This window comes from Peromyscus maniculatus, chromosome 11 (genome assembly GCF_049852395.1).
Source record: "Peromyscus maniculatus bairdii isolate BWxNUB_F1_BW_parent chromosome 11, HU_Pman_BW_mat_3.1, whole genome shotgun sequence".
NCBI classification, from domain to species: Eukaryota; Metazoa; Chordata; class Mammalia; order Rodentia; family Cricetidae; genus Peromyscus; species Peromyscus maniculatus.
In genome coordinates this window covers 99906376-99928898 of record NC_134862.1, presented here as the reverse complement: position 1 = coordinate 99928898, position 22523 = coordinate 99906376, and the positions used below count along the sequence as shown (strand labels likewise).

Here is a 22523-nt window from a genome sequence, read left to right as displayed (position 1 = left end):
CAGCTCCGGAGACCATGTTGCTGATGGATAACGGCACACGCAGCTCACCTGTGTGTGCTGCGCCAGCCCCGCTGCCTTGTCTACACCTCTCAGTTATTTTACCTCCGTGCAAGTGGAGGCTCTCGGGGTCCTGTCATGTGACCAGGGTCCACAGCTGCTCGGGGACAGAGCAGGGATTTGAACCACTGCGTGTGTTTCCCCATAGCACCTCCGGGGCCCTTCTGGTTTATACTCCAGCAGGAACACTGGCTGTCTGAGGTGCTGTTTGAAGCCGCCTCAGGCTGAGCCCCAGCCAGCTCACCTGACTTCGGGGTGACTAGCAGCTGATGGTATCTTCCACTGAGCGCCTTGGCTCTCCCCACACAGCCCTGCTCCAGCCCACGTGGGGGAATGCCTACATTTGTCCTCCTACTCGGGAGCAACTGTGGCCGCAGCCAGCTGAGGTAACTGTGCAGCTGTTTTCCTAAATCCCTTGGGCGCCACTGGCTGCTATTCTGAGGCCCAGCTGCCTTCTGAGCCCCGCTTCACACCCTCTCTATGGGCTTCGTGGCATGGGGGAGGGGTAGAAGTAACTCTGTGGTCAGCTCCCAAAATGGACTCTGAGCCAAGTCACGGGCTACGTGTGCAGGGACCCGCTCTCTCTCATGTCCCTCGCTTCCTGACTTTTCTGTGAGGGAATCTCTGCCTCCCTCCCTTCTCTGCTCCCATGTTCCCTGCTCTGTACCTGGCCTAGCGCTCACAGCATGGAGGCGCTAAGGCAGGGTCTGTTCTTCAACCTCTTCGCTTCGCTTCTCACCTCGCTTTGAAACCTCTGATTTTGTTACATGGGTTTGGTAGACATGTGGGTGTTACTGTGAAAAAACAAGGCAGTCTCAACACTTGCTAGTGTTGGTTGGACAGAGAATTCATGTGTGAGTTTGTGTGAGAGAAACTGTTTATGTGGGAGCGTGTGCGTGTGGGGGGAGGGGGAGGGGTGTCAAATGGAGTCGTGGTAACAAATCTTCAAATTGGAATCTTTTGCCCTCCAGAGTGACTCTTCCAGACAGGGAGTTTGAGTTGAGGTGTCGGAGAGAAAATGTGGCTTGTAGAACAGTTGGGCCTGTGTGTGTGTGCCCACACAGCCATGCTCGTGTGCGCGCGCACACACACACACACACACACACACACACACACACACACACACACACACACACACGGCGCCTTGGCTTGTATGTACCAAGTGTGACTGCTTCCCTTCCAGCTGAAGGGACGGTTTCTGTGAATTCAGAAGGCCTCAGAGCCGAGGCTGAGTTAGAGGCACCGAGGAGAGGCTGTCGGCAGGGGATGTTGGCAGAAAATGTTGCACAAGTTGGGGAAGAGCTGGCTGCCCCATGCTTAGGGCACCATGCCCACCTCTCACTGTGCACGCTGCAGCCCGTGCCTGGAGAGCCGGGTTGGCTTAGGTGGTGTCTGGCTCTGCTGTCCAGCCGGGCTGTCCCCACTCAATCAGCTAACGGTTTTCCTAGCGGCCCCCCTTCTATTGGCAAAGCTGGCCCTGTTCCCTCCAAGGATGAGACTAATCTTTCTTTTCACCCTTTTTACTTCTTCAGAAGAAGCAGACGCCTAGGGGAGCCTCCTCCCTTAATCCTGCACTCATAGGGACCAGGTTTCTTAGTCACCAATGACAAAGCCCACCACAAACATGCAGAAGTGAGGAGTCAGCGGGGATAAACAAACCTTCCTGTCTTCCTGTCTGGCTGCTGTCCTTGTGTCTAGGGAGGGCTTTGGTTGAGTGCTGACTGTAGGCACTTGGGGAAGGAGAGCTGGCTGAGCTCTCATGAGGAGAGGCACAGCACTCACCTGGGGAGAGTCGGCAAGAGGAGGGCCTTCCTTAATCTGGCACTCAGGAAACGGGCTCAGGAAGGGAAGCAATGGGCATGTGAGGTGTGTGGTGTTGAGAAATGGTGCCCGTGGCTGGTGAACCATTCAGCTGTAGTTCTTTTATCTTGGATGCCATTTGTCTCGTGTCCCGTGTCAACGATGCTCAAGACGGGAGCACATATAATGGGGTCACTCTTAGCCATGCTGCAGAATGGACCATGTGATAAAAATGTAAGCGTCAGTCAGTGAAGCACTTTGGGGTCCATCCTGGGCCAGTCTCAGTGGGATATTCCACAGGATATGGTCCCTGGCCTCGAGAAAGCCGTTATGTTCCCATAGAGAAGTCAAACTGTGTTACACTCAGTGTCAGGAACCCAGAGTGGAGTATGTTTGGAGGGGGCTTAGAGGGCCTTTCAATGGTGGACCAGCTATCTTGGGGGGATGCTGTGGGGGAGGCACCATGGCTACTGGTGACTGGACCAAGTGTGTGTCTGCTCCTGGGAGCAGCTCTCACTTGATTTCAGCCCCGTGCTTGCTCCAGGAGCTGTGCCCCAAGCAACCCCTCAATAACAGGAACCCCCCTCTCTGTATCTCTCTGTAGCCTTCAATTCCCCAGGTCCCAAACTACAGGCTGTCCATGACGATCCCAGACTGGCTCCAGGCCATCCAGAATTACATGAAGACTCTACAGTATCCTTTCAGCCAGGGGCTGAGCACCCCAGACAAGGGATGGGCACGGTGATCGCAGGCTTGGTGGAAAGTCACCCTTGGAAGAGAGCTTGCAGCACACATGACAGCAGGGTATACCATACAGAGACCGGAATGATGAGGGGTTGTCCTTCAAACAGAGCAGTAAGGTTGGTCCACTGTTGGCCTGTGACTTCTCTTTTCCCCTTCCCTGTCCTTTCCTTTTCATTTTTCTCTACTTCTTGGTTGTCTTTGTTCCCTTCTTTCCCTACATGATTAGTTTTCTTTCTCCTTCCCTCGTCCTTAGAAATGATAGGATAAACGGGTAGATCATTGAATCTACTTTTAAACCAAAAAGTCAACTACTTTTTGGTTTAAAATAGTTTACATTGGTATGGATTTTTGCATATTGATACAGATTTAAGGTTATGCTGTATATGTTTCTATTCTTGTTTAAGGTATTGTACTTATGCGGCTCATTTAAAAATGCAATGTAAAGTTTTAGTTCTTGAAAGTTATTTAGGATAATAAAGACAGGTTAGTAGTTAATCATCTATAACAATGAACTTATGTTAGGTATGTTTTCAAGGTCAAACAGAGATATAGTTTAAATAGATAGATGGTCTTCAAACACTTCAGAGACCTTCAGAATATGGCATTTAAAATATTTTAGTTACATGACAGTGAGACACCCTCTGTTCCTGGCAGCACATGTTTACTTCAAAAAAGGATAATGGGCATCAAAGAACCTCCATATGCAGTTTGTTTTCATTATTGGCAAAGTTAGCCACTGGGCAAGAAACTGCCCTTGTCTTGACTGCTGACAGTATGCTGTCCAACTTGGACAAGCAGGACACAAAAGAAGGTGACTGCCAAACTTGCCAAGACAAGGTAGGGCAGTCCTTAAAAAATTGCTGCTTCACAAAATGCTGTCAGATAGTCCAGGCATGTGGGCCGAAGAGGGATGCGCCAATGTTGCAGAGGAACCTTGGGTGGCTGTCCAGGCAGCAAGCTGTTTCTGTCATTTCTATAGTTTTGTAGGCTGCTGCTTTGCACCTCCTGTTAACTCAGGTAATATTATATCCTTCTTAGTTCTTTGATGGAGGTTGAAGACTAGATAGTTATACTGTTTTCTTTGTTATCAAATTCAAAAATGAAACTTACGAAAGAAATGTAAAGTTTGTAAAGGCTGAGAGACACAAAAGCTTAAGTTATTTATCTAAGAAAATGTTCTAAGGTCTAAAAAGGTATTTTTAGGATGGAAATACAAGTTATGATGGAAAGTGGTTTAGTTATAAAACTTTGGACTCATCAAAATAGAATAGATAATAGTTTCTCCCAAATGGCCAAATGCAAGTGGACTGAACATTGTAAATATAATTCTTACTTGATAGTTGTTCTTATTAAATATAGTTTTACTGTGTTAGAGTTAAACCCTTTCTTTTTTATTTAGACAAAAAGGGGGGAAATGTTGCAGAATATTTGTGTACACTGTAAAGCTGCGTCTCTGCCTAAGGAGCCTTCTGATTGGTTTAATAAAGAGCCAAATGGCCAATAGCTGGGCAGGACAGAATAGGTGGGACTTCCCAGAGAAACTGGGAGGAGGAATCTAGGTGTGTGATTTTGCCAGAAACTAAAGAAGTCGGACATACAGTACAGAACAGGGTAACTGAGCCACGTGGTAGAATGTAGATTAATAGAGACAGGTTAGTTTAAGTTATAAGAGTTAGCAAGCTTTCATAATTAATAATAGTCATTATTTGTGGGCTGGCATTGCAAAGACAGTCCAACAAGGAAGCTTGCCACACCTCCCAGCCTTCCTTTTCTCCCCTCTCTCACTTGTTTTTACCTCACCCCTGGCCTCTCAGGATCTCAAGAGACCCACCTGTCCCTGCTGCTGGTTCCCAGCAGCTCAGGTAGGTGACTGTCCCAGTGGGTATGCATAGGGCATTTGGGCTCTGCAGGGGGCCCCTACCTCAGCTTGAACTAAAAGAGCTACCGAGGAGCCTGAGGGTTCGGTCAAGGCATGGTTTTGGCCTCCTCAGTACCCTCAGGTTGTTTACAGTCGGGGTTAGTTTAGTTCTGCAGGTCCCTCAGAAGCAGCACTGTGGGGACAAAGGGGCAGAGGTGATGGCCATGGATCACTTCTGGTATTTTATTAGGCACAGGAGTCAGATGGGGAGCTGGCTTCAGTGTGCTTTTCAGGAAGATGCACTTCCAGTTGACTGTGCACAGAGCCCCCTGGCATGTTGGCTTTCTTTCTGCTTGCTCCTCCCCAGCCTTGAGGCAGAGAGGACTTCAGGAAGCAAGGAGCCTCTGCTGCAGGCAAGAATGATAATGTCTCTCCTGAAGGGATCAGACACCAGCACCTTCCAGGGCTGCATAGCACCTGGAGGATAGCATCTGTTTCCGTTCATTAAGATAGATTACTTGATTAGCATCTCAGTTTCTGCCTCATAGGTCATCGCCTTCCTATGTGGCACCTTCCCCATGGAGTCCTAGCTCCTCATTAGGAGACTGTGGCTTCCTCCAGAGAGAGGCTGGCAGCCCCAGGCCCTACCAGGTATTAATGCTGATCTCCAATCTGAGACACCACATGGGTTGGTGGTGGTGGATGGGGGGCTCAAACATCTTCCCAAATGGACCCAGGTCCCAAGAGCTGACCTTCCATCAGTTGTCACATACTATCACCAAGCATTCCAGGTGACCTGAAGTTAGAGCTCTCAAGGAGAGTGAGCCTGGCTGAGCTTCATCACTAGGGACAAATTTGCATGTATTTTGCATATCATTTTCTCACACTGATAGAAAACCTGCCACACTTACCTGGCTTAGTCCTCATCATTGCTCTTGAAGGGTCCTCTCTTTCCTTTTTCTCAGACCATTAATGATGGCCATTGACTACGAAGTAGGCAATGGAAAGCACAAGGGAGATTGGGGGCCATGATCAAGGGAAACAGAGTAGAAACCCTTCTATTTCTGACCTGGTGTCTAGTTCCCTGGGGAGCCTGACTGCTTTGCCTTGACACTGGTGGGGATTGCCTGGGGCCCTACCTGTAGTCAGATTTCTCTGTCCCACCAGCCAGCTCCCAAACAAGAGCATGAAGACTTTAATTATGAAAGCTCAGCTGATAGCCTAGGCTTGTTCCTAACCTGCTCTTGTAACTTAAATTGACCCATTTCTATTCATTTACTTTCTGCCTTGTGGCTCTATCGCTTTACTCTGTACTGCCCATGCTGCTTCCTCTGAGTCCTGGTGTCTCCTTGTGACTCCGTCCTTCTTCTTCCCAGTGTTCTCTCTGCCCCAGAAGTCCTGCCTAGCTATCGGCCATTTAGATTTTTATTAAACCAGTCACAGTGAAATATCTTCACACAGTGCAAAGGAATATTCCACAACACATACCTAATTATACATGTGCTCTGGTGTCAGTGGTGTTTTGATGGCTCAGCCCTGCCTTCTGGAACAGTGTGAGGGACAGTGAACTGGAATACTGGTCTTTGTGTATGTTTGGAAGGGATGCCCATGGCTTTGCTAGGTGAGAGAAGCCTGCCCAGGAGCTCTATGCTTTGCACATGGAAGGCTAGAGAGAAACTTCCAGAAGCTCTTACCAACAACAAGAAACTTAGAGAAGATGGCCAGACAATTTTTCATTACTTATTCATGGATTTAATCTTACCTTTTAGAAACTGAATTCTACTTTATATGTACTGGGAACCCCACTGTTGGAGCAAAGTCTTTGATAGAGTAAAAAAATACTTTACAGTAAGAGCCCCTTGCTTTTTCTTTTACCCCTTAAGATTTTTAAACTTCTTATTTTAGAAATGTCAGGCAAGCCTGTACCGCTATGAACACAGCCCAGGTCAGCCCCTCCTAAGGTGCGCTGGTTCACATCACCCTTGACCCTGACCATGTTGTTTTCAAAGTGTGACAGGAAGTCATGAACCTACAACTGGAATCTGATTTTGAGCCCCAGTCCCTTTATCTGTGCCTCTCTCCTGGAGAGGACCTAGTTCCTCTCAGGGCAGTGTGAGGTGTGTACCCACACACGAAGCTGCTTGCATCACTGGGACACAGAGTGAGTGAGTTCTATGCACCCAACTGGACACAGCAGCTCTGGGAAAGCAAAGGCACTCTTCATCAGCATCTTCCCAGCACACAGTTTTCCAAATAGAATCTTGTTGGAAGCAAAAAAGTATATAAAACATATAAATCAAGTTTTCTTTAAGCTCAAAAAACAATTCAAAATTGTGTCTCAGCATGACATGAGGGTGTGTTGTGGAATATTATTTTAAGTTGTGTTACTTTTGTTTATGTTGCATTTGTTTAACTCTGTGAAGCTGTGTTACTGTGCCTGTGTAAAACATCTGATGGTCTCATAAAGAACTGGCCAATAGCAAGGCAGGAGAAAGGACAGACACCTGGCAGGCAAAGAGTATAAATAGAAGAAGAAATCTGAAAAGAGGAGAAAAAGAAGTAGCCAGAGAAGGAGGAGGACTCTAGGAGCCAGCCACCCCGCGACACATCAAGCCACACAGTAAGAGTAAGATTTACAGAAGCAAGAGAACAGGAAAAGCCAAGAGGCAAAAGGTAGATGGGATAATTTAAGTTAAGGAAAGCTGACTAGCAATAAGCCAAGCTAAGGCTGGGTATTCATAATTAAGAATAAGCCTCTGTATGTGATTTATTTGGGAGCTGGGTGGCAGCTCCCCAAAAGAGTAAAATAACAACTAACAACAAGGGGGTCTTTGGTGGTACAGGTTTGCTAGCTCTGGAGAACTAGGCTGTCAGTCAGAATCAGGATGTGGATAGTGGTGCCATCTGTTTAGATTAGTGATGTCAAGTGTTGATCCAGGCATGAAATAAGTGACATTTTCTTAAGTTCTTGGTGCTATTGAAAAGTCTTACTGCCATTCACCCACTCTCCCATCTTTTCTTCCATACATTGATATATTGGTCAGCCTGTACACACACACACACACACACACACACACACACACACACACACACACACACACACACATCCCTTTGTCCACTTATCCATCCATCCTACCACCCACCCATCCATCCATCCTTCCAACCACCCATCTATCCATCCATCCATCCATCTATCCATCCATCCATCCATCCATCCATCCATCCATCCATCCATCCACCCACCTACCCATCTATCCATCCATCCATCCATCCATCCATCCATCCATCCATCCATCCACCCATCCTTCCACCCATCCTTCCATCCATCCATCCATCCACCTACCTATTCATCCCTTTACTTTTTTTCCATCATCTGTTTGTCCATTCATTTTCCTTTTCTTCTATCCATCTTACCATCCATTTGTCCTTCTGTGCATCTACTTTTTCTTTCTATCTTTTCACTTGTTTATCCACTGAGCTGCCCACTCATTAATTAAGTCATTTACTTATTCTCATTTATTTAATAACATTTGCTAACCTGTGTATGTTGAGCTTCTTCTAGGCTTTATGGGTGATCCAAAGATGATGAAAGAATGTTCCCAACTCTCAAGAGCTTCTAGTCTAGCATGTGACTTAGACATGTGGTCATGTGACCTAGACATGTGGTCACCATGACTGGGACACAGGGCAGAATGAAATGAGATATTATCAAAAGTAAATCTAGGCTCAGTTAGAAATTAGATTTCCAGGCTGGAGAGATGGCTCAGTGGTTAAGAGCACTGGCTGTTCTTCTAGAGGTCCTGTGTTCAATTCCCAGCAACTACATGGTGGCTCACAACCATCTATAGTGAAATCTGATGCCCTCTTCTGGCCTAGAGTTGTACATGCAGAGAGAACACTCCTATACATAAAATAAATCTTAAAAAGAAAAGAAACTTAGATTTCAAGAGTTTCACAGTGAGGCGTCACAGGCTGTTGGCTTCCCCTGGCCAGTGGCCAGAAAAGCAACTACTTCCTTACCCCATAGAGAAATGGGAATCTGTTGTGGCCCTCTGCTGGATGACCAGGACTTTGGAGTGTCTGTCACTTTGCCTTTACATATTTCACACAGATACAATCATACAGGGACCCAGTTCTTTGAAATCAGGAAAATGAGACCTCTGAGCGGGTAAGTGGTGCATGATCTCGGCCTCTCTCCTACGGGTGAGCCACCAACACCCTCTCCCAAACTCTGTCCCTGTCTCCTAGGGCTCCAAGATTCTAGTATGCAGAGGGTGGAGGTGCCCCAGGGCCAGACTGTGGGTGGGGCCTGAGCACTAGTTAGTCTTGGCAGCCAAATTCAGTGATCAAGACTGACTCTCGGGTCAAGTGTGATGACCCACATTAATCCCAGCACTTGGCAGGAAAGTGCATCTCTGAGTTTGAGACCAGCCGGGTGTACATAGCAAGTTCCAGGCCAGCCAGGGCTGCACAGTGAGACCCTGACTCAAAAAGCAAAACAGACCAGACTGACTTCCAAGATGGCAGAGGCCTGCAAACCTGCTCATGAGGCCTGCTTTACTTGTTCCTGTATGTCCCCACCTCCAGGCTGGGAGGGTGCTGGGAGGTATTAACACGCCCCCCCTCTGAGGTAACTGGGAGGGGGGTGCGGACTTGAGGATCTTAGTTCTGTCAAGCGCACATGTGTTTTTGGGGTCCTCCCTTGGAAGCAAGTTGTTCCCTTTCTAGATTCCTGCATGGTGCTAGTGTGGAGACAGGCATACAGACAGACTGAGGAACTGACAGTCAAACTGACTGCGTAATTGTGTAAGTCCTGAGGTCTTCTCTTGTGCTCTATCCCACAGGTTAATGGAAACAGCGAAAGAGATGACCCGAGAATCCTTGCCTATCAAATGCCTTGAGGCAGTCATTCTGGGCATGTATCCTTTAAGCTTTGTGTGTTTACTTCGTGACCCTGTTCTAGAGCTAGTTGTGTCTTTGGTGTCCTTGGAGAAAAGTGTCAGACCCCCTTGGTACTCCTCAATTTGGCCTGGCTGGAGTTGAACAAAATCAAGGCTTGGCTCCCTGGACCAGCTTTCATCTCACCTGTTGTCTGTGGAGCTGTCCGGGCCAGCTGTCGTCAGGCAGGTGACTGTGGATTCAACAGTCACAAGGAGAATGCAGGGTCAGAAGGACTTCAGAGAATGCGTGTGTGGCACTCATATGGCATTGTGGCATATGTGTGCACTATCCTGACACTGTCATAAGAAAGACACTCGCATGGAGTTGAAGCAAGGCCAAGAGGACGAATATCCAAACCCATCACCACTCCCAGTGTGAGAGCAGGTTGCAGAGATGAGCAGGTGCTGGCAATGTGCCTCAATGGAACCAGTGGGCATGGGGTCTGGTCTCCTGTGCTTTATCATTTTTGCCACATCCTTGGCTCTTTGCCTTGGGAGGAATTTGGTCCAGAAAAGCTGTGATGACCCTGACTGGTAGTGGTGGTAACTGAACACAGCCAGACAGAAGAGCCAGAGAAATGCTGGAGCCTGTGGGTAGTTGGCTGGGGGGACCATGGCCACGGGAGCACAACAAGGTGTCGGATTAATGATCAGTGCTAAGTGGCTTTCCAAAAGACCTGAAGCCGAATAGTGATGCGGTCTCAGGCCTGGGTGTTCCACCTAGAGTGGCTTTCTCAACGGCAGGACAGCGGGAGCAGCGGGGCTGGGCCTGCTGCTCAGTGTGAGCGCTTACAGGAGGGATTGGAGATATTTGGATCATGACCTTGGCAGTAGGACTGGGTTGGGCGAAATCGTTTCCAGAGCTGCCAGGAGATAAAGTGCATGGAACTTGGAAAGCAGCCAGGCATAGGAGTTGACAGGGAGTCAGCTAAGAGAGGCTTCCCATTAGGCCACAGATGGAGGAGATGAACATGAAGGGTCAGGAGTGACAGGAGTGTGACATCCTTTGTGCAGACCTGCACTGGGACAGAGGCCGTGAAGGCTGAAGGGAGGGGGCTGCAGGTGTCCAGGCGAGAGCCCTGTGGACCCCTGCAGTTCTGTCTTGCCACAGCCCCAAGGGAAGGACTTGGAAGGAAGGCTCCGACTTTAGGGCATGAGTTCAGATGTGGACTGGCTGGATCTGAAACGTGGGATCTGGGCTGTTCAGGATGGGATATTTGGAGAGTGGTTGGGCTTTTGAGGGGGTGGGTCTGTGCTAGATGTTGGGGAGACAGGAGGAGGAAAAATGATTATGGATGCCTTTTAGCACTGTCCACCTGTGTGTGTGTGTGTGTGTGTGTGTGTGTGTGTGTGTGTGTGTGTGTGTGTAATGTAAGTGTATGCACGTATATGTGTGTAAGTGTGGGTAAGCACATGCCACAACCTGAGTGTGGCAGTCTGAGGACAACTTCAGGTGTCTGTCCTCACCTTCCACTTCATTTGAGACAAAATCTCTCTCTCTCTCTCTCTCTCTCTCTCTCCCCCCCCCCCCGCCCCCGTTTTAACACACAGCAAGTTATGGGGCCCATAGACTTCCAGGGATTTTCCTACCTGCCAACCCACCTCATAGAACTGATGGGGTTCCAGATATGTTCTGCCATATCTAGCTTTGTGTAGGTTCTTGGGATTTGAACTCAGGTCCTTTGCATGTGCAATAAGAGCTTTAACTCACTGAGACACATCCCTTCCCAACCATCTACGTAACTTATTGAAACAAGGTCTCCCACTGAACCTGAGGACCCTGGTTTGGCTAGACTGGCTGGCTGGGCAAGCCCCTGGGACCCTCTTGTTTCTGTTTCCCAGTTCTGGGATTACAGGCACGCACCGCCACACCTGACTCCTTCACATGGGTGCTGGAGATCTGAACTCAGGTCCTCCTGCTTGAACACTAAGTACTTGCTTTGCAAGACACAGTTTCTCTACCTACTGTCCTGGAACTTGCTGTAGACCAGGCTGGCCTCCACCTCACAGAGATCCTCCTGCCTCTGCCTCCCAAGTGCTGGGATTAAAGGCGTCCGCCACCGCCGCCGCCGCCGCCACCACCACTGCCGGGCAGCAAGCACTTTAATCACTGAACCATCTCTTTGCCCCTCTTGTACCTTTTTGTTTTGTGTTTGCTCTTTGAGGTGTTGGAGACTGAACTCAGAGCCTTGAACATGGTAGCCCAGCACTTCACCTGAGCTAGACCTCTGGCTCCAGATATTCATAGGGTCTTACGCTCTGTGTGTGTATGCTTTGTGTGTGTGTACATTGCTTGGTACTAAAGCCTGGGCTCCACGCCTGCCACTGCATGTTTCCACAGGACAGGGAGCCTCTTGCCTGTCTGTCACCGGCAGAGCACGCAAGGGTCTGAGCTGAAATATGACTGTCCATCCATGCCTCAGTTAGCATTTGGAAAATGAAAACTTGAGTCTTTCTGAAGCCTCTCCCAGATCTTCTCCTTGCTCGACATATAAAGGGGAATGCGCATTAGAGAGCGTGGCAGGAGGGCAGTCTGCGGGGCAACAGGTATCTCAGGCCCACTCTTGACTAGCAGGAGTTAGCCACAGTTGGAAGCAGAGTCCCTTACTGGCAGCCATTGGCTTGGGAGCTGCTGGTAGAGGCCAGCAGAGGACACAGGCCAGACCCTGACAAGCACCGCTCAGCTGCTCTGCCCGCCTGCTGAGTGTGCTGGAGTATATAGGCCACCTTGTCCTTTGCACGTTGTCGTACATCTGAGCATCATTGTCCCTGGAATTACCCAGAAGCAGGGCTTATAGAGAATAGATCTAGGACCCCGCTGGGCCAGTGCTCTTGATTTTACTTTGTTCTTACCTTTGTGACATTTCAGAGAAGAGCAAGGGAGGTGGGGGCCGTGGGAGACCGCCGGTCATGCTATGCTCAGGGAAACCGGACTCGGCACAGACCTCCATCCCAAGTTACAGCAGTTCTGTATTTGCTCTGTGTCAGCGTCTCGTGTCCTGCTTTCCTCTTGGGAAGAGTGATTCAGGGCATGGTCAGTGTCTCCCAGTTTCCCGCTGTCCTGGGAAGCAAGGTTTCCTTGACAACTGGGAAGCTGGTAGGTTTGGCTGACTTTTGGTCACTGGTCCTTCTTTTCTATCTAATGTGTATAAGGGTGAGTGTGCAGGCCGGGGACAACTTGGTATGGTTGCTCAGGCACCATCCACCTTTTTATTTTATTTTATTATTTGTTATAATAAATCCACCTTTTTTATATTACTTATAAATATAAATTTATATTTATTATTATTTTTTTGAGGCAGGATCTCCCATCCACCATTTACCTTTTTATATTATTTATTTATTTATTTATTTGTTATTTTTTAAATTTATTTAAATTTATTTTATGTGCATTGGTGTGAAGGTGTCAGATTCCTGGACCTGAAGTTACAGACAGTTGTGAGCTGCCATGTGGGTGCTGGGAATTGAACCCAGGTCCTCTGAAAGAGCAGCCAGTGCTCTTAACTGCTAAGCCATGTCTCCAGCCCCCTTATTTATTTACCTATTTAATTATTTATTTTGAGTCAGGATCTCCCACTGGCCCAGAACTCACCAAGTACCTAAGCTGGCTGGCCAGTGATCCCCATGGATCTACCTGTTTCTACTTTCCCAGCCTGGGATTACAAGCCTGGGTTCTGGGAATTGAACAAGGCCAGTGCTTTGCAGACCAAGCTGTCTCCCCAGCCTGTGTAGTAAATCTCTTCGCGTCAGCCTGAAGTTCAGGATCCCTTCCTGGCCAGCCACTTTGTACCCTGCTAACTAATATGCGTCCACATTTCCCATGCATGCCAGACACAGGGATCTTAGGCTCCAAATTCTTGTCTGAATCGTGGTGGGTACTTTGGAGGAATAGCTGCTGTGACCAGCCTTGCTGGGAGGATTGTGGTGCAGGTTGGTCATGGTCCCAGCTGCACTTGGTGTTGGAAAATGAAGCTAAAAGCTGCTACTCCCACAAACAAGCTACCTTGGTTGATTTGTTGAGTAACGTGTTTCCAAGAGTTCCATAATTTGTTTTGTTTTGAGGCAGAGCCATACTATGTATTCCAGGCCGGCCTTGGACTTCCTCTAGCCTCCCAGCTGCTAGAATTGTCGGCCTGTGCCATTGTGCTCGGGTGTCCTTTTGTCTTTTGGGTGGTCCTGAGGATTGAACCTGGGCCTCATGCTTGAGAGGCAAGTGCTTTCCCACTCGGCTGAAACCCCAGCCCTGCATCTGACTTCCTGATACACTGTGCTCTGTAAAGTCATCTGAAGGTCCTCCGTCTTAGTTACTTCTCTATTGCTGTGGTAAGATACCATGACCAAGGCAACTGATGGAAGAAAGAGTATTTGGGGCTTACAGTTTCAGAGGGTGAATGGGAACATGGCCACAAGAAATCGTGGTGTTGGAGCAGTAGATGAGAGACAAAAACCTCGAGGCAGGGAAAGAGCTAACTGGGAATGGTGTGCACCTTTGAATTCTCAAAGCCTACCCCCAGTGACATACCTCCTACTAAGGCCACACCTCCTTTAATAAGGCCATACCACTTCCAATGAGGCCACACCTCTAACAAGGCCATGGCTCTTAATCCCTCCAAAAAAGCTTCACTAACTGGAGACCAACCATTCAAATACATGAGCCTATGTGGCCGTTCTCATTCAAACCACTACACCATCTAAATACTCAGCTTCTTCTGGGGGGAACATATGTGCTAAGGACCGTGGCTTCCACTGTGTTTTCAGGACAGGGTTTCACTAAGGAGCCCTGGCTGGCCTCAAACTTAGAGCTCTGTCTGTCCCTGACTCTCAAAAGCCGGGATTAAAGGCGTGTGCCTCCATACCTGGCTCCTGTGTGCATTCGTTATGGCTTCAGGATGTATCCTTCAAAAAAGTTCACAGCCTCCCGATGGTCAGATAAGGACACTGAGAAGACACAGAGGGTCAATGGTCAGGGGCCAAGTCACATCAGGACTTTGCTCAGGGATCTAGACAGTCCTAAGAATTGAGATGTGGAAATCTCTGAGGTGGAAGACTGTTTACCCATTTTGGGCTGAGATATGTCATTCAGGCCACCCAGGAAATCAAGTTGTCAGGGAACATGAGATTAAGACGGATTCTTTAAAAAATGTTTATTTGGAGGGGAGGTGCTGCGGCACATGCATGGGGGGGGTGTCAGAGGACAACTTTTATGAGTCGGTTCTTCTTTTCATCATATTGCATTGTGGGGATGAGACTCGGGTCATCTGGCTTGGCGGCAGGTACCTTTACTGCTGAGTCATTTCAGCTGTCTGTACAGAATGAGGATGGATGGAGAGCTGGGCCTGCACATCACACAGTGCCATGGCGTCATTTACCTGACAAGCATTCTATAAGAGGAATGGCCGAGAGAGTTTTTAGAAAAGTTGGGTCAAGGGCCATGAGATCTAACAGGAATGGTGTGGAGTTTCTAGAGGGGCTTGGAAGTGTGATGCCTCTCGCTCAGCCATCCAGGGCCTGGAGTAAGATGTTAATTCAAGCTGCTCCTCTGCACTTATTGGTCAAAACCAACACTGTAGTGGTTGGGGAGGCCGCTCTGTTGGTAAAGTGATTGCCTTGCAAGCACCAAGACCCGAGTTTGCTCACCCAGGACCAATATTAAAACAAACAAACACCAGGTGTTGAGACTTGCTGGCCAGACAGCTTACTTAATGATCCAGTTCCAGGACAAGAGATCCTGTCTGGAAAAGTAAGGACAGCAGAGGAACAGCAAAGGGGACCTCTGACCTCCACACTCATGTGCATACACCACACAGCACACACACACAACTAAAGTCATGGCAAGAGGCTGCTACTAAATCAATACAGGCCAGCAAGTGGGGAGAGCCAAGGTGTGCCATGTGAGCTAGGGACTAGGATGGGGGGGCACTTGGGATGGAGGGTAGAGGTTTTCTACATGGTAGCCCAGGTTGTTGGCACAGTATGCCAGGTGCGATGAGAGCAACTATGTGACTCCTGGTTGGAGAGATGACTCAGTGGTTAAGAACACTGGCTGCTCTTCCAGAGGACCCGGGTTCAATTCCTAGCACCCACATGACAGCTCACAATTGTTTGTAATTCCATTTCTAAGGGATCTGGCATCCTCACACAAACATGCATACAGGCAAAAACACCAATGCACACAAAATTAAAATCTAAAAAATACCCCAAAAACCCAAAATGGGACTTCTTCCGACACCTCTCTGTCTCTCATCCTCCGGTCACCAGCCAGCCTTGGCCTTACCTTGTGTCTTGGATTCTGGTTTTCCTTTCCTGCCTGGACCACCACAGAGGCTGTTAGATCCTGCCTGCACCACACAAAGCAGTCGGAACATATTCTGATTGTGTTTGTTTGGTTTTTCAAGACAGGATTTTTCTTTGTAGCCCTGGCTGTCCTGAAACTCACTCTGTAGACCAGGCTAGCCTCGAACTCAGATCTGTCTGCCTCTGTGCTGGGATTAAAGGCGTGTGCTGCCGCCACCACCACCCGGCCTGCTCTCTAAATTCTTAAGGTCCCTGTCCCTTCCTTGACTCCACTTGTGTAAGATATTTAACCAATGGTCAGCCTTCCATCGAGCGGTTCCCCATCAGCTTTAAAACCTATTTCTCAGGAAACTACTTTCACCATGTCGTGCTGGGGATTTATTGCAACGGTTACTATGGCTCACTGGGCATGAGCCGAAGGGCTGAGCTGATGGACAAGCCGCTGACCTTTCGGACTCTGAGTGACCTTGTCTTCGACTTTGAAGACTCCTACAAAAAATACCTGCACACAGTCAAGAAGGTCAAAATCGGGCTGTACGTCCCCCATGAGCCTCACAGCTTCCAACCCATTGAGTGGAAGCAGCTGGTCCTCAATGTCTCAAAGATGCTGAGGGCTGACATAAGGAAGGAGCTGGAGAAGTACGCCCGGGACTTGAGGATGAAGGTGAGTGTCGAGACAAGGGCGTGGTTGTAGGAGTTTTCCATCTGCATCTATTGCTTTACACACAGGACAAAATACCTGACCCCGGAATATGGCAAGGAGGGAAGGGTGTTTGGTTTAGTCCACAGTTCAAGGATGCACTCCATCATGGGAAACAACAGAGCTGTAGGAACCTGAAGCAGCTGTCCACAGCTGGGGCTCAGCTCACTTGCTCCTTTTTATTCCGTTTTGGCTTCAGCCACATTAGTGTGTTGTTCCCAACCCAATCCAGCCTAGAAACTTCCTCACAGACACACGCTCAAGGAGCAACTTCCCCTGTGAGATTCTTAAACCCCGTCAAACGGAGAATCAGGATTTAACAATCACATTATCTCTTGCTTTTTCTAAATGGCAGGAGGTTTTTTTTTTTGTTTGTTGTTTTGCTTAGTGGTCACTCTGTAAAAACAAACTCTGTGCATCCTCATTTGATCGGACAGTTAGTCCGTTTGCATGTGATACGGCCTGCCCTCTGTGCCTGTGGAGTTGGCACCCTTGGTTTCAACCAGCTCTGAATCAAGGATAATATGAAAAAAACCTGTGCTGTGCTGAAAATACATAGTTTTTTTTTTTCTTTATTATTCCCTAAATAATATATAGTTGAACACTATTATGTCTTAGGCATTACAGAGCGTTCAAGTTGTGATGCGAAGTCTACAGGAGGGTGTGTGTAGGTCATATACAAACATAAGGGACTTGAATACCCATGGATTTTGGTGTCTTTTTGGGGTGCTGTAACCAATTCCCAAAAACATCCCTGAGGGGCAGATGTACTTCCCAAATCAGAGCTGAAACCATCGTAGATGTTACAAAGGAAGCGGTGCCTCTTTTCTGAATTCCTTCTATGAACTAAGATCTGAAAATAAGAGACCAGTTCTGTTGTTCAGGTAGTGTGCCTGGAACAGAGGGACTCCGCAGGAAGTCACTTCTCGGGCTAAGACGATCACCCTGTCTTATGGTCTATTTCAGAGACATGTCTGTTTGGCCTAAGTTTCAAGGTCTTGGCATCAGGTTCTGAGCTGGTGTCACCGGTCCAGAGAGGGCCTTCACTGCTGAGCTAGGGGGCATGGTACTCAGTATCCATTCTTCACTGTCGGCTGAGCTAGGGGGCATGGTACTCAGTATCCATTTTTCACTGTCAGCTTGCTCCTTAGTGATAGCACGCCCACTTGTCCCTGTCCCTCCAGGGCTTGTGGAGTCACTGAGAGAAAGTGGCTATTCTGAGTCTGGCCTGCTTATCTTCAGTCTTCAGGGCCCCGAGTGGTGATACTAGTAAGCTGGAGCCCACTCTGTGCCTGAACATGGGAAAGGGGAGTCAGCAGAACCTGGTTTCTGGGGTGCTGCAGGGCAGAGTTTGCCTTCCAGGGTGAGAAACTGTAGCGCGAATTCTAATTGGCCTTAATAACAAAACCCGGAGTCAGATATCAGGGTGAAATCTGAAAGAGCAGAGAAGCAGAGCAGCCAGCCACTAGAGAGACTTCTTACCTCTAGGAATCCTCAGACTGAGAGGGACTGAGCTTCTGTCTCCACCCACCTTACATTCCTCCCTCCGTCCAGCCATATCACTTCCTGTCTCCACCTCCCTAGTGCCGGGATTAAAGGTGTGAGATCCCAAGTGCTGGGATTAAAGGTGTGTGCCATCACTGCCTGGCCTCTATGGTTAATTGGTGGCTAGCTCTACACTCAGATCTCCAGGCAAGCTTTATTTGTTAGAGCACAAACAAAATATCACCACAAGAAACTTCTAAGTAAACAGCTCCAGGAGGCTGAGAGTCTGGGCTTGGTTCCCTCCCTCCCCAGAGAAGGGAGTGATGTAGTGATGTAGTGATCCCTCTCGCTCTCCAGAAACTGGTACCCTTATCTTTTTTCAGTGTAAAATGTGAGGAACATACATCCAGCAGGCTGGGGTTGGGGTGTTGTTGTGTTGTGGGAATGTGAGAGGTGCTGGTCCTCAGGATCCAGCGTGGCTAACTCCTTCTGTCTCCTTCAGATCCTGAAACCTGCAAGTGCTCACTCTCCAACCCAAGTGAGAAGCCGAGGAAAATCCCTGTCTCCCCGAAGGAGGCAAGCAAGCCCCCCAAGGAGGCTTGGCAGGCGAGACAAGTCGTGAGTGCCATTTTCTCTTCCCTAGCACACACATTTGCAGGGGTTTCCTGCCCTGTGGGGATAAGCTGAGTCCCCTCTGAGAGGACTGTCCCTGTTTAGAGGCCATACGTGGAAAAGGTGCTATGGTACATGTCACTCCCAGGGCGGCAGTCAGCTGAGGATGAGTTGAACACAGATGGAGGGAGGAGCCAGGAAAGGCCTGAGGGAGGAACACTGGGGATGGAACCGGGGAGCTTGGGTCTGGCATCAGCTTAGCTACTTAGGACCCGTGCCACCAGGGTATTTCTTGTGACGCCTGGTGAGAGTTTGAGCCTCTCAATTTCATAGCTCTGCATTCCTCTGTGCCCAGCAGGGTGTGGTTACTGTGAGCCTCATGGCACAGGGGTGCTTCCAGGCTCTTCCTCCTCCTTGGCTAACTCTACCCTAGGCTGGTGATGCCACAGCTCTTCCTTAGGTCAAAATGACTCACATAAGACATGCCAACTGAGCTGCTGAGAGTCTCTAGGGTAACCAGTGCCAACCTGCTAGCAAGTGCCCGGGCCATATCACACTGAAAATTTGCTGTTGGCTAAAATAATGGCAGTGGGTTGTCACTGTGGCCTCCTGCGAATTGGGGTCTGGGGCTAGGAGTCTTGGTTGAGTCCCTGTTAGCCACATGGTAGCCATGTAGCCAAGCAGACCCTGGTCCCGAGGGAGCCATGGTTTGCATTGGTAAGAGGCTGAGAAGGTCTCCTCACCTGTCTCCCAACATCATTGAATGGGTCTAATTAGCTCACATGCTGGGTGTGGCTGCTTAATGGTAACCTGCTTTGATAAAAGCATGTTCTGATCAGCATGTCCATCCCAAAGGCATGGAATGTTCTGCAGCGTTCACTCTCAGATGCGGAAAGCAGAACATGGAAAGAGTTTGTTATCTTGGTCCTAAGTCCTGTAGCTGGTCAGTAAGGGAGCCAGCCCAACTCCGTGGACTCGAAGGAGGTGGCGGGGAGAGGGGTGGGCCTGCTTGAGAAGAACAGGACAGAACAAAATGTTTCCAATTCCAAAGAAGGTTCTTCTTCTTCTTCTTCTTCTTCTTCTTCTTCTTCTTCTTCTTCTTCTTCTTCTTCTTCTTCTTCTTCTTCTTCTTCTTCTTCTTCTTCTTCTTCTCTCTGTGTCCCACTATGAGCCCCAGATTTTGCATGGACAGCTAGCAGAGCCTTGCTAAAATGACAGGCCTGGGAAGAGAGAGTCCAGTGCTTCTAAAGCCAGAGAGGCTGACATCAGAACGCTCCAGCATAGGCCCATTCTCTCAGAGAACCAAATGGCTTCTGACTTTTCAGCTGTGGCCTCTGATGACCCTAGTCTTACCCTCAATGCCAACCTCTGACCTTGACATCATCCTCACGTTGACTTCACCCTCACCCTGCCATCCTCTGACCCCGATAATCATCCTCGCTGAAGCCAAGGTCTTTGTCTCTGGCTCAGTCATCCATTCCTGCTGCACTGCACTCTCAGAGAAACCCTTCCTGAGGGGTCAGTGACGCGGGCCCAGCAGCAGGAGGGAAAGCCCTGTCATCTGGTCTACTGTCCTCTCTGCCCATGAAGAAAACAGTCATTAGTTCCTTCGAAGCTCCTGTGCGCAGCAGGGGTTGAGCTGCCCATAGTGGGGTGCTCTTCCCTCCAGAGCCTGGACCAGTACACAGGAAAAGCGCCTCCTGTTGGGGCAATGGGTGTCTGCACAGAAGGGCCGCCATTGGCATTTCAGCATTTCTGGGTCAATGTTTCTGGTTGGATCTTTGCACCTGGACCCACAGGAACTCAGTGTAGTAGGGGTGTGGAACGCTCCTGATCAGTAAAATAGATTAATAGAGTAGCTGCCAGGGGACAGGGCAGGGTGGCAATCAGGATAAGGTCAAAGTCTGAGGGTAGGGGACAGAGGCAAGTGTTAGTAGAGATTGTGGGCTCTGAAGGGCTTCTCAGGCTTCTAGAGTGAATGTTCTAGAAAATACTGATAATAATAGGGTTTGAGGACAGATTTAAAATTGGAAGCATCTAGCCAGGCAGTGGCGCTGACAGGCCTTTAATCCCAACACTTGGGAGACAGAGGCAGAGGGGGATCTCTGAAGTCAGCCTGGCCTACAGAGCCAGTTCCGGGATAGCCAGGGCTACACAAACCTCTGAAAACCAGTCTTGAAAAAAATAAAAACAGAATTGGAGGCAGCTACAGAGAAGACAGTTCAAACAGTGGCTCATAGGTAAGGGGAGAAAAAAGAGAAAAAGGAATGAGTAGCTCTGGGGAGGCCAGAGGAAGAAGAGCTGGACAGGAAATGAGGAAGGGGTGGCTAAGGGGCACGGTCTGCCGGTGACAGGGTTAGACAGCCACCCTCCCTGCCCTACTCTGGGGAACCCACTGACCCTTCTCCCCCTGTCCACGTGGTTCATCAAAACGGGCCTGGGGGTGAGGATAAAGAAAAGGAACAGGTAGGGGTCCCCCAAGTCGGGAAGGGGTCTCCAGGAAGAGGGGTTCTCCTTTGTCACCCTCCCCCCTTCATATCCCACGTCTCAATTCAATTCCAGTGTTGGGAGCGCCAGGAGAACCAAGGCGAGGACTCATGGCCCAGTGGCAAAAGGGTAAACTCAAAGATGGTGTGGATAGTGAGGTTCGGGGGAGGAGCGGATCCTGAAGAAGTTGGGGGGCGGGGAGTAGGAGCTGGAAGACACTGTGGATTCAGGGGACCTTTGGAGTGCAGGGTGATGGGGCTGAGCCTGTAAAAGGGAGGGTCATGGAAGGGGAGAGCATACAGGATGAGCCCTGAGTGAGATCCAGGGACCAGATTCCTAGCCCAGTGACCCAGCATGTGGTTTGGGAACTGGTTTCCTTACCTGTGAGAGGAAAGGGGAGTTAGCATGGATTCTTAGAAGTAGTTTATAGTAGAATATAGTATACCTTCTGGGTTTTTTCCTTGCAGAATTGAAGAGAACCACACTAACTTTGGAGACAAGGTGGAAATAACCAGGAGGAAGAGGTGAAGGTTCAAAAATAAAATGATGAATTCAGGAAGCAGGGTTTTGGGGGAGCCAGGGTCAGAGCGATGGGATGTGACAGTGAGGGCTTAGAGGTAGGGAGGACTTGGCTGAGCAAGCAGAGGCTGATGCTGTCTGGGGAGAGGAAGGGGAAAAGCTATGGGCACAGACTGGACAGGGTGCAGGCTGAGGACCTCACTACAGGCAGGTCCTGGTTCTCAGAAGGACCTTGTTCCAAACCAGAATGGGGAGCCACCCTCCCCTGGAGCTTCTGAAGCAGCAGCTTTGGGACAGGCATCTGAGTTTTTATTTCTGACAAGTGCTCAGTTCTCTTGCTGGGGGTGGGGTTGGGGGAACTTCCCAGAGCCGTCCAGCAGCAGACCCACCTCCTTGTGTGCTTGAGGAACCAAGGCAAAGGGCTGACGTTAACAACCAACACGCCAAGATAAAAGTGTTGAAGTGAAGTCACTGGCATACACCCCGGACCTGCCCAGGCCTGGTGGGTCACTGGCACACACCCCGGACCTGCCCAGGCCTGGTGGGTCACAGGCACACACCCCGGACCTGCCCAGGCCTGGTGGGTCACGGGGCATACACCCCGGACCTGCCCAGTCCTGGTGGGTCATGGGCATACACCCCGGACCTGCCCAGGCCTGGTGGGTCACGGGGCATACACCCCGGACCTGCCCAGTCCTGGTGGGTCATGGGCATACACCCCAGACTTGCCCAGGCCTGGTGGGTCACTGGCATACACCCTGGACCTGCTCAGTCATGGTGGGCCTACCTTGGCTGGCCTCATGCTCAGGCCTCACTTAATTCAGTCTGGGGGTGCCCACTGATTCACCCTGACTTTCCTTGCCCCAGACCCTAATCTCTACTACTTTGTCATGCAGCCAAGGCAATCGTCCACGCTGGCGCCTTCACCTGCACCCAAGGAAGACAGCTGTTAGACAATTACGGTTGTGAGTGTGAAGCTTCTGGGTGCCAGGGCCCTACTTGTCCTTACCCCTCCTGACACACTCGA

At 49.4% G+C, this 22523-nt stretch overlaps 1 protein-coding gene across 16 annotated transcripts in view; it reads left to right on the top strand.

Annotated features, from left to right (window-relative positions):
• Vash2 (vasohibin 2) overlaps window positions 1–22523 on the top strand; it is a 36284-nt gene that overhangs the window by 6982 nt on the left and 6779 nt on the right. For 4 of the 16 annotated variants that reach the window (XR_013043499.1, XR_013043500.1, XM_016009431.3 and 1 more), the window contains exons 3-9: window positions 2462–2550; window positions 8571–8627; window positions 9304–9378; window positions 15976–16357; window positions 18381–18496; window positions 21053–21106; window positions 21445–21501. Coding sequence is in view for 11 of the 16 variants with exons in the window: in XM_016009431.3 (XP_015864917.1) it covers window positions 2462–2550; window positions 8571–8627; window positions 9304–9378; window positions 15976–16357; window positions 18381–18496; window positions 21053–21106; window positions 21445–21501 (830 nt within the window). In the remaining 5 variants the exon portion in view is untranslated. Of the gene's footprint in view, window positions 1–2461; window positions 2551–8570; window positions 8628–9303; window positions 9379–15975; window positions 16358–18380; window positions 18497–21052; window positions 21107–21444; window positions 21502–22392; window positions 22462–22523 lie in introns of all 16 variants that reach the window. The other 12 variants (XR_013043498.1, XM_042258839.2, XM_042258841.2 and 9 more) reach the window with 5 other exon arrangements.